This window comes from Anser anser, assembly GCF_964211835.1.
Source record: "Anser anser genome assembly, chromosome: 9".
Lineage (NCBI taxonomy): Eukaryota > Metazoa > Chordata > Aves > Anseriformes > Anatidae > Anser > Anser anser.
In genome coordinates this window covers 28,564,777-28,576,580 of record NC_139729.1, presented here as the reverse complement: position 1 = coordinate 28,576,580, position 11,804 = coordinate 28,564,777, and the positions used below count along the sequence as shown (strand labels likewise).

General features: G+C 49.4%; 1 protein-coding gene across 5 annotated transcripts in view; it reads left to right on the top strand.

The window, feature by feature from the left end:
* The first annotated feature begins 1,042 nt into the window (after positions 1-1,042).
* The window catches only part of MED12L (mediator complex subunit 12L), a 140,284-nt gene continuing 129,522 nt past the window's right edge, over positions 1,043-11,804 (top strand). For 2 of the 5 annotated variants that reach the window (XM_083848917.1, XM_083848915.1), the window contains exons 1-4: positions 1,044-1,307; positions 7,089-7,193; positions 9,008-9,199; positions 10,603-10,762. In XM_083848917.1, coding sequence (XP_083705043.1) covers positions 1,209-1,307; positions 7,089-7,193; positions 9,008-9,199; positions 10,603-10,762 — 556 coding nt within the window. In that variant the 5' untranslated portion in view covers positions 1,044-1,208. Of the gene's footprint in view, positions 1,308-7,088; positions 7,194-9,007; positions 9,200-10,602; positions 10,763-11,804 lie in introns of all 5 variants that reach the window. The other 3 variants (XM_083848914.1, XM_083848916.1, XM_083848918.1) reach the window with 3 other exon arrangements.

The window sequence follows — 11,804 nt, the reverse complement described above, 5'->3', positions numbered from 1 at the left end:
GGCTGGTTGGCACAGGGGCAAGGGATGATAACTAGCAGCTGGCCTGACTGCCTGGATGCTCCTCCCTGAGGCAACGCATCTCGCAGCACCACGAACTGTTCTGCAGGCTGTGCGGTGGCCTCAGGTCCCCCCCGATGGTCCCCTCCCTTGCACTGGAACAGGGCTGCCTTCTTAAGCTTACTTGTCCCGTTCAAGTCCTGCCTGGCTTGCATCCCGTTTGTGTGAGATGACACCAATTCCGTTACCGTTTTCTCACTGTTTTCAGTGTTGGAAATGACCACCCTCCTTGCCAGGATGGCAGGAGCCTTCGGGACTTAGCGCCGTGTGCCTCTGCTGCTGGTGGCAGCTGGAAGGAGACCGCGGTGCTGAGCCATGACCCGAGGGCCATCCCGTGCTACAGCCCGAGCGTGGACAGGGTGACTGCGGGCGGAGGGCACGGTGCCCCCGCTGCCACCTGGTACCTCCGGGAGCGGGACCGGGATCCCGGGAGGCACCAGGCAGAGGAGCGGGAGGGAGCGGGGCCCGCGGCCCTGGGCCTCGCTCCGTCGGGCGCGGGCCAGGAGCGGCAGGAGAGGGGGCGGCAGCTGGGGGCCCTGCACCCTCCTCAGGCGCCAGCTGGTGTCCGGGGGCCCCCCAGCTCCTCCTGCAGAGGCCGGAGACCCCTCGCCCCCTTGGAGTCACTGCAGGGATGCTGCGGAGGGGCTGCGCAGCGCCCGGCCTGGCTTTTGAGGGCTGCCCCGGGGCGGCAGGGGTGGCCGGAGCCCGCCGTCTGCGTGGAGCCCTGCTCGGAGCCGGGAGGCGGCCACATCTGCCTCGTCTGGGCGACGACTTCTCGTCCTTGGCCGATTACCCGTGCGCTACAAGTAACGATGCTACCAAGGGGAAGCCGGCTCCGTGCACGAGCGCGGGGCTGCGGCCGGCGCTTGGCACCCCGCTGCGGCGGGCAGCGCCGGGGGGCCGGGGGCGGCACCGCGCCGCCCTGCGCCGCTACCGGCCGCCGCGGGAGGCAGCGGGCGAGGCGCGCCGGGCCGAGCCGCCCCCGCCCCGTGCCCGTGCCCGTGCCCGTGCCCGGCCGTGGCGGCGGCGCGCAGCCCGCCCCCGGCGCGGCGGGGGCTGAGGCGGGGGGCGAGCCGCCGAGTGCTGCTCCCTGGCGCTCGGAGCCCGCTCCAGCGCCCGCCCGCCCGCCGCGGCGGCGAACATGAGCGATCATGGCCGCCTTCGGGCTCCTCAGCTATGAGCAGAGACCGCTCAAGCGGCCGCGCCTGGGGCCGCCCGACGTCTACCCGCAGGACCCGCGCCAGAAGGAGGTGAGCCCGGCCGTGCCGTGCCCGGCCCCCCAGCCCCCGGCGGGCCGCCGCCCTCGCCTCCCGGCCCGGCGCCTCCCCCGAAACTTTTGAGCGGCGCCGGGCGGCCGCGGAGCCGCCCGCTGACTTGCATTTTCTGCGGCGAGGCGGGGGCGGGCCGGGGCCGGGATGCCGGCGGCGGCGGCCCGCGGGCGGGCAGGGCAGGGCTGGGCACGGGCAGGGCCGGGCCGGGCCGGGCCGGGCCGGCCGCGGCGGGGCGGTGCTGGCGGCACCCGCTGACCCGCACCCGCTGACCCGCACCCGCCCTGCGGGGCGGCGGCGCGGCCCGGCCGGCTCCCGGCTCGCCCCCTGAGGCCGGCCGGGCGGTGCGGGGCAGCGGCTGCGGGCGGTGCGGGCACGGGCGGTCCTGAGGGGCCGGGCCGCGCCGGGGGCCGTCCCGCCGGGGGCACCGCCCGGCCCGGGCCGAGGGGTCCGGCCGCCCTGAGGAGAGCCCCCCCGGGGGGCGCCGCCGGCTGCCGAGCCGCCCTCCCTGCGGCGGAGGGGAGGGGAGGGCCGGGCCGCAGGGCTTCGGAGGTCGGGAACGTCCCCGCAATCGGAGGGCCGAGGCTTGGGCAGCCACGGCCCGGCGCGAGAGCAGCGCCCCGCCACGGCTCCCGGCGGGGACCAGGGCCGGGAGCGGGGCGGCGGCGAGGCCGTGGGGTGGCCGCAGCCAGGCCGCCCGCTCCGCGCTCCGCAGGCGCCGGGAGGAAGGCTCCAGAAAGCCCGTGGGGGTCCCTGGGCTGCAGTGCCTCGTGCCTCGCACGCGGCCTCCCGGGGGGCTTCGGGCGGCCCGCGCTCCTGCTGTGCCTGTCCTGGCCGCCTTCCGTCCCGCCGGGTGCGGTGCGCGCCGAAGGCACCAGCAGGCCGGGCTCGGGGGTCACCTCCAGCTCCAGGGCGAAAGGCAGCAGGGCGCAGTGCAGTGTGCTTTGTGCTTGGCTGTCTGCTTGTTGAGACTTCCAGAAGGTAGGCCGATTGAGGCTAATTGTTAGCTGTTTATGAGGATTATCGTCTAGTTTGCGTTGGCCAGCCGGTGCTCATCAGAGGGCGACTTGGTCAGTGCCATAGAGAGGGGCTTGGAGTAACGTGCAACGAGATGTGTGTCTTTTAGTCCATTGCTAATCTTTCGAGCCATCTCTGATTTTTTTTTTGACCTCAAGCATCTTTCTGCCTTTTTCACCCTTATGCCGCTGTTCTTGTTGTACTATAATAAAGTTGACAGTTACAGCACTTAGAAATACTTGTGTAGCGTGTATTTTTCATGCCTGATCTTGACCAGGCTTGCAGAACTGCTTCTGAACTGAGCTACGGCAGTGCATGGAGATTGGTTTTCAGCTCTGGACTGTTTCGTGTTTTTAGTCAGGTGGCAGATCGGTTCTTGTAGACACGTTTATAATCATGGTCACTTACAATACGAATGGAAGTGGCAAGTGCCCAGGTGGTTAATATTTAAAATGGGTTGCATGGGGGTGTCAGTGAGGATAAAATAACTGCAACAGGCTTATTGTTTTTTTCCTGTAACATAATTGATTGAAAGATGGTTTTGGGAAAGAGTCTTTATTTCACATGTACGTGTGGAATTAGTATGTATTGCATCGAGCATTTACAGAATATATGTTGTTTCTGGCTTTTTTTTTGGCGAAGTCTGCCTATCATTTGAAAAAGGAGACAAACCCATAGCTGCCAGTCCTAGCAGAGGTAGGAACGGGCTGTCTGATGATGCTGGTGTGGCAGACTGCTGCCCTGTGCCTCTCCAGATCCCTGCTCTGCTAGGAGCCAGCACCTCCAGCGACCTGGTGAGCTCCTTCTGCAAGAGTAGGCCAGCTCCAGAGCCCGTCCAGGTGAGCTGCAGGTGGAAATCTGGGTCCTTTGCTAGGTCCCCTCATGAAAAGCTTGGAGGTAACACGTTGCCGCTGAGTACTGGCATGTGCCACGTGTTTGAAATGTTCTCTGCAAAAACAAGGGGGTAGCCGAAGAGAAATCTTTGAATTGCATAGCACGTCACTTGTTCTTGGATGCAGGGTACCTGCTGGGGTTGCTTCTAACACCTGACACTGCTCTAAAAGAGACAGATCAGGAGGAGTTAGCTTTCCTTCTCTTTCTGTAATGTGTTTTCATTGAACGTTGGACAGTGCTTTGCGTGTAATTTCTCTGTATAATCAGTGATGCCTGCTCTTGATTTGGAGTAGGTTTGGAAATCATGACAGGAGCATTTGTAGGCAACTATTAGAATTTATTTATTTTTTTTCTAGCGCTTCCTATACTATAAATAGTTATTGACTCCCGAACTGGATAAAATATAATGGAAATCGTGTTTATTTAAAGACAAAGATATAAATACTGAATATACCATATCATCAGGGCCAGATCCTGATAATTTTACTCATGAGTAATCCTTTTAACTTCAATTTAATTTAGATTCAAAACATGAGAAAGCACAAACCACATCATTTTATGTTGAGAAATAGCCTTCAGGTAAGGAATTTCATGGCCTTCTCCACGCGTGGTGTACAGCGTTGCAGCCTCCCACAGCTCAGCTCACCAACACCTACCATCACGGACCGCCTTCTCACCTGGGCCGTGGTAAAACGGTTGAAATTTCTGGATATTTCAGTGGCCTCTCCAGTATTCCTTACGCTGGTTGGGAATGTATCTGTCTTTCTAGGCCCTTCAGTATTATAAGAGAAGGGTGTTCCTTTAAGCTCTCGCTATCCGTTCATAGCGTGGCCAGTATGTCATCCTCCTAGGCAGTGCAGAAACTTGCCCGTGCGCTCGGCTGCTCGGTACGGCTCGTCCTTGTTTGTGGTTCCTGAGCTGCGGGTGCCGAGGGGACAGTGCTCCTCTGAGCGCGGCGATGTTCTTCCTCATCCTAACGAATCCCAGGGTGCTTGCTAATCTGTAACTGGCACAGTATTTGTTGTACACCAGTCTCTTTTAGGGAGCTACTTTTTGATCTCACCGTTCAGAAGGCACGCACCGTTCAGTGGTGTAAGCCTACCCTGAGTGCAGGGTTTTTGGCACAGCGGTTACAGCACAGGGTAGAAGGCTGGACCTTCCTGCACAGGCTTTAGGCCTCCAAACCAACGCTGGTGTAGCTCCAAGCCGCTGAAAAGTGGATGCCCTCTTGTAATAAGGAGACACAAAGCAAAAGCTGGAGCTTGTGAGAGGATCTGAAAGGAATGACTAAGTTAAGGTCAGTTTTGTTCCTTTCATGAGTTCATGAACTTCTTTTAAGTTTCTCTTCTGAAGGAAAGTTTTGAGGTTAGGGAGAAAAAGAATGTATTTTAAATATTCCTCGTTTTGACTGTAAAATTGTGGTAGTGTAGCTCTGTACATTGTCTGCTCGGTTTAGATGTCAGAGTAAACTGGCCAGTTCCTAGTTTTTCAAAAATAGCTTTCCATTTTTCACCTACTGGCTTCAATAAACAAGCGTTATAAGTAATAAACAAGTAATAAGGAGGTAGGAAAATGTTTAAGTTGCCGGAGCTCATTTGTTAAAAGCAGATTAATCAGAATTACACAGTCCAGAACACGCAGCGATAATGCCTCGGTGCTTGATCGTTGTGGCAGCTTCGCTGGTGTAGGTGTGAGTGCCCTAAGCGCGCCGGGCTGCTGCGTGCTGCGGGTCGCCTCCTCGAACAGGCTTTGCAGGGCTCGCTGCTGCGATGCGGGGAAGTAACGTGTGCGGATTTAGTTTGGGGTCTGACTTCCTGTGGAGTTGCTGGTGCTCCGTGCCCGTGAACATTGGTCTGAACTTGTTAGGCTTTGTTTCTGTAAGGGTTGTGCGTGCTGGGTTCATAAATGCTCAGCAAAGGAAGTGCTGCAAATATATAGGTAGCTTTTAAGCATTCCACGGGAAACAATTAAAATGCTTTCCAAAGGAAATTAATACAATTTGGGCCTGGGTGTTCATTTGGCTATTTAAACTTCAAAACCATTTAAAGTCTTGATTGGGCTCGCTTGGGGCCCTGCTTGACGTTTGGAAAGAAAGCTCGACATCCCCGCAGGAGCGCGGCGGGTCCAGCGCAGATCGCTCAGCGACAGCAGCGTGCCGTGCTCCTCTGCTTGTCGTTAGGAAGGGGCTTGCAGATCGAGCCGAGTGAAAGCATGCCTAACCCTCCTGCGTTCAGCGCTGCACAGCTTAGCTGTGCTGGTGTCCCTGCTGCTTCGTCTAGGAAATGTTCCCCTGCTAGAACAGCTGTGCTCGTGGAAAACAACCCTGAGCCATTAGTGGGGCTGGCGTCAGACGTAATGAGAACTCCTGCGAACATTCAGCTGAACTTTTATTGTTGATTTGTTTGTATCTCTGCGTGTTGTGTTCATGGGTGGCATGTCTATTAATTTAATTTGTAGTTGGTGTTTGGTTATGCAACTGTCCTGTGTTCCATGTTTAAAATTTCTGAACTACGGCTGGAGGCAGGGAGAAATCTGAGCCAGACAAAACCAAAATACTGCTGTGTTTGTGTTGTCAGTCCATCCCCAGCTTGCTCGTACAGTAACGGTAGCTACAGCAGTGCCACATACAGTTCTCAGTTATTCTCAGTGTAGCTATATCTAGACAGATTTTTTTCAGAAGAGGAAGAATTTAAAGATAACAGAGCTGGGGTCATCTGTGGAAATGGCTCTAATAGTAACATATATCTCCATCTGTTTGCCATTTACCTTTTATTTATTTACTTATAATCCCTTTGATCACTTTCATCTCTGCCTTCATCTGTGTTTTCAAGGCTGTCTTGGGGATAGTGTGGGTGGAGGAGTGCTCCAGCACTTCTTGTTGATTTCATTTAAAATTTAGATGAGGCTTGCTAACTTCATAAACCCTAGAGAGCTAAGATTTCTTCTAAATACAGTGCTGTCTTCTGCGTTACTCACAAACTTTGAGAAAATACTAAAAAGCGAAATGCATTGCAAAGCACAAGAGAATAAACTCAGTGGAAGTTTCTGGGTCATTATTTTTGGGGACAAGGTGCCCAAAACCAGTAATCAAATCTTCTAATAAAGTTACTACATTCTTCTTCTTTTTCCTCCTCTTTTATTTTGTTTGTTTGCTCGGTTGCCTTTCAGTTGCTCTTTGTTTTCATGGGTCGTTTCATAGTCATCTCGGGGACGGTTTTTACATCTCGTCTGCTAGAGGTGGTCCGCGGACTGCAGGCTGGGCTTGATGAAAGTACACTCGGTGGCAGGTGGCTGATTTGCCGAGGGAGTTTTCTGCCTTCTCTTCGGGAATAGACCAAGGACGAACCAAAGCAAGCTCTCCGGCCTGTGCAGCTCTGACCCGTGCTCGCTGAGGGCTCCCGCGAGGCCCCGCGGGGCGGGATGCGTGCGGGTGCTGTGCTCGGCCCGGTGCTGCTGGCTGCCCCGGCACCAAGGCCCTCGTGCCGGCCACGCGTGCAGCCGCGACGGTGCCTCCGGATAAGCCAGAGATGATTCACTTCCAAGGAGGATGAGCCTTGTTTTCTGCTACCCTTTCTGTGGGCAGCACCCCTCCTTCAGCAGGACGGTTGCCATCCTTATCAAGTTATGGCCTTGAAGTCTGTAGTTAGGAGAACACTTAATGGGGACCGGAGAATAGGAGAGGCGCTGCATTTCCCTTCGCTGGAATCCTGCACGTACAAAGCATTTCAAGGGTTAGTCAAGTGTGATGGACTAGCGTACACATAACACTTCTTTGTAAAAACATGCTTCTCAGAATGATGCGGCTTCTGAAATTGTCATTTCATTTTTTCATCCTTAAAACACTCTTTGCAGGATGAACTTACTGCAGTGAACGTAAAGCAAGGCTTCAGTAATCAACCTGCCTTCTCTGGAGATGAGCATGGGTCTGCTAGAAATATCGTCATTAATGCCTCAAAGGTAAGGCCTGGTTTTTTACCTGGAGTATATTTATTTAGCTTGCTACCAAGCTGACAATGGTTATACTTGGTTCTCGACTTCTTTGCTTTCTAGCTGGAAGTCTTCATGTTAAAGTTAATTACCAAACTAATACAGGAACACTGAGCTGTGGTCCTGCTACCTGGTGTTACCAGTCTTCAGAGGAGGACACGCATACTGAGAGCAACACATAGCTATTGCACTTCGTTGTAGAAGACATGTTAATTTTTGCTCCTGTTCTTTTATTTGCTTCACTTACAAAGCCGTTAGTGACTCTGTCCCTGGAAGTCCCTAGTGTTTACAAACCATTACCTTGCTTTGGTCTTGTATGAGTTTCATCAGACTGTTTTCTATTATATTCTCGGAGTGTTTAGTGAAACTTAACCTAGCTCTCCTCACTTAACCTAGCTCTCCTATGTTTTTTTGAGAGTTGAAGATATCTGAGATACAAAAGAGCAATGAAAATCACTAAAATATTAGCTATTATCTTCCAAACTGAAAGTTATAACTCTTTAGGAAAAAAAAAAAGGAGTAAGGAGTAAGCTATCCAGATTTGTATACTCTTTTTTTTTTTCTGTTGGAAAAACACAAAGAAACAATTTTGAATGAGAAATTTATCAAGAAGCCTAAAAAAATCTTTTCCAACAAAGAGACTTTTAAAATATACGATGTTTTATGGCTTATTGGAACATTTGAATTTACTTATTACAGTGATGCTCTTTTATTTTAGCAGAGCATAAATCTGAAATGAGAAGGAGTGATACAAGTAAATGACAAGGTTGTTATTGTTGAAATGTTAAAGGTTTTTCTGTTACGTACTTTGTTTGCTAGAATTTCCACCTGCAGGTACTTTTTAATTAGTCTTGTTTTGACTATTGAACATAACTGAAAAGTAAACCAAATTCATAAGGAATTGCTTATAGATGTTTGGAAGATGTAAGTGTAGAATTACCAAAATAAGTTCAGTATCTCATTAAAAACTTTTCATAGGTTTTAAAATTACCCAACTATGAATGTATTTATTTGAAAGTCAAACACCCGATTCTTACTGACAGGTTTAAAAATTAATTAAAATTTAATTTGTATTATAGTGATTTTGGTATGTAAATAGCCTAACACAGTAACTAAAACCTCTTTTGGGCGCTTCCCCCCCCCGCTGTTTTGGTATTGAAAGTGTTCTGTAAGGAAATCTTACCATGTTTTCATTCTGAAGGTAGTGAGTGGAAGTGGAGGCATTTTGAATAGAAGTCAGGAAACTTACTAGCTTATGCAAATCTTTGAAGTTTTGCCTGCTGTAACTGACAATGCAAAGGCAATTGATACAGTTCTTGTGGCAGTGTAGTTTGTTCTTATTAGAAGTGAACAACTGGTATATACACTTTATGGCATGATAAAATGCTGACACTTGTAGAATATGCTGTGTCAGGTCCTAAATCTGAGATACTCAACTCCTGGAGTGAGGTGCCTCTGGTGATTTACAGTGAAGTCATTGTAAGTGGTGGCTGCATTTCTGTTGTCTTTGAGGCCTGGTCTTCTTTGGCTTGGTTTTGCTGGCCTGCAGCTTTTATAACAATATTGCAAAAGCGTTGCACAGTTGCTTTAATATCAGGGATCTCTATCTGTTAGCTGCAGGGCTTTAAAGTGTAATCTTATTAGGCTGATAGCCTGGACTAGAGTGATGACTGCATCTATTCAGATAAAGACTTTATATGCATTAATGTACAATAGATGCTTGCTAACTGGGTTGTCGTATGTGTTATTTTCTTCTTTTTTTCCCTCCCTTTTTTCCCCACCAGATTGGCGCTTACTTTAGCAGCATATTAGCAGAAAAGCTAAAACTTAACACGTTCCAGGACACAGGAAAGAAGAAACCACAAGTAAATGCCAAAGATAACTACTGGCTGGTTACTGCTCGGTCTCAGAGTGCAATTCACAACTGGTTCACAGACTTAGCAGGAAGTAAACCACTGACTATTTTAGCAAAAAAGGTATAAAAATACTCCTTCCCCTATTTCTTGGATATTGGGTTGCACTGAATTGGTCTGTAAGGACAAGGCGATATTCATAAAATAAGTTAAAAGGTTAGAGCTTAAGCTATATCTGTTTTTAAAAAGATGTTTTATTATTTTGTGTTTTATTTAACACTAGAAGTAGCTTCTTGAAAATCAGAAGTGGGATGAAAGGCACATGGATACAAATCGGCAACTCTATAAAAGAAATGTGGCTATTGGGGATGTACCTTTTTTACTGAGATTAGGGTAATGGGTAATTAATAAGAGTTCCTATGAAATAATGAGATTTTGCTGCTGACTGCAAAAGAAATAGTAGTAAGATCTTAAATTCTATTTCCTGCTTTTGCATTCTGCAATTTCTCAACAAAGAGGAGGAGAGGCAAGCATACCACCAACTCTAAGTTTCCCTATAACTTTATTAGAGGTTAACTTTCTGAATAAAAGCACCAGAGAGATTTCTTTTGATATTTATGATTTAAAAAAAATAATAAAAAGGGGCTTATGGACATACATAAGCGTGTTAAGAGCCCTTTGAAACTAATTGGGTAGACTAGACCTTAGAATGACTACAAAAGAGCATTACCGAAAATCATCTGTGTTTGGTTTGCTGTGCTTTTCTGCATTGATGTGCTTCTGTTCTCCAGGCACTCCCTTAGAAAGGTTGAAGACTCTTGAAGGAGTAATTAGTTTTTTTCGTAGGCGGACAGCAAGCGTAGTATTTGTGCCTCCACTCCCTTCTATCTCCACTGGGTGCGAAATGTCTTTTACTCATGTATGTTGCTTTAAAAATACATTAAAAAGTTATGCGACCTTTATGCAGAAGGGCTTAAGGATTGCTGTGACGGAACAGAGTGGCTCTTCACGGGAAGTTTTGTGGGAGCAGCCCTGTTCTGTGCTGGGCACAGACACGTGTCGCAGCCGGCCACCTTGTTTCCCTGGTGCACTCCATTATTTTGGGCTCTGAGCCAGGGGCACCCAGGGTACTGACAGCACCTGTGTAACCGAACGCATAACCAAAATCTCAGTACGTGCTTATTTTCCAGAAGTTCTGAGGATCACCTTGCAGGACCCTTTCTGCACTTCGTATGTCTTTGGCTGTATTGGCAGGTTTGTTAGTGGCCCTGTAGGCACCTCAAAGATGGGGAAGGATGCTCCTGGTGTAACCTGGGGAAAGCGTGGGGCAGTACCTTTCTTTTGTTGTGCCTCTTTGTGTGTGCCTAAACACGAGGCTTTGTCAGCTTAGTGGTTTCCCAGGTTGCTGAAGAGGTCTGCCACTGTCCCGCTAGTTAGGGGTTGAGGAGGGGAGGCCTGGGCTTAACCCGCAGGTGCTAGCTGCTGTTTGGACTGTGTGCTATAACTTGCTTCCTGTTTTATTTCAGGTTCCAATTCTCAGTAAAAAAGAAGATGTTTTTGCTTACTTAGCAAAATATTCTGTGCCACTGCTACGAGCGGCATGGCTGATCAAAATGACGTGTGCCTACTATGCTGCTATTTCTGAAGCTAAAATCAAGAAACGCCAGGCCACTGATCCAAATATAGGTAAATAAACAACTTTAATGTCCAAATGAATAGTAATAGCTGAAAGGACCTGCTATTCCTGGTTGTGGCTTTTGTGTTACTGAATGTCCGGAGATGAATCTGTGTTGTGGGAAGGGGAATAAAAAGTCTTTTTAATTGTTTTTGCTTAGAATTGTATGTCAAAGAGTACAAAAAGCCATGCGGCATAAATACAGCCCTGTTAGCTTGTTTTCCTCCCGGCTGGTTTCTCCTTAAATCTCCATGCACGGTATCTGAGGAGCCGACTGCGCTGTGTCTTAACCACTGGTGCCAGTCTCTGTGGGGTTGCCAGGAGTGGCAAAGGCTGTGCTAAGATAAACGTTACCAAGGAGCAAACTGAGCTGCTGATTTAGAAAGCCTGGAACAAAATGAATTTGCAAGTGTATGTGTTAAAACATAGGTGGTAATGTATTTATTTTAAGTATTAATGTTAAATGACACTGTCTGGCACCAAGCCAGTAGACCGAACAGTGAGCACCTTTTAGAGATCCAAGGTATGGTAACTATTAGCAAAGTTGTAGTTCTACTCTCAGTTTGTATGCAATAGCTGCAACTCTTCCACTACGTGGTATGAACTTTTTCCTTCATTGTCCTTAAAGCATCTGTGATCAGATGCTGTTGTTTAGCAGCATCTCCATACTGCTGTGAGAAATTTTTACATGTTTCTACCAACTCATTTTGTTGTTTCTTTCACTTTGCTGCTTCTTGTTTGTTTGTTTTTATTTTTAGGCTTGAAGCATTCATTTTCACTTTGCATTTCTAATTAAAGCCCAAAAAGCATTTCCCAGCGAACATTTTACACCTATTTTTTCCTTATAGTTACAGATGTGGGGTCCTTGTGGCACGGTCTTCTGAAGTACTTGCTGAATATGATGTATTTATCCCTTGCTCAGTTATACGGGGGCGGCTGCAGTACTGACAGGCTTCCCTATGAGCATCTTTTGGCTTCCCTTGTGTGAAGTTTGCTTCTGACCTTGCCCTGCTTTGGGACAGGAGGGAGTCAGAGAGCCTCGTGGATTCAGTC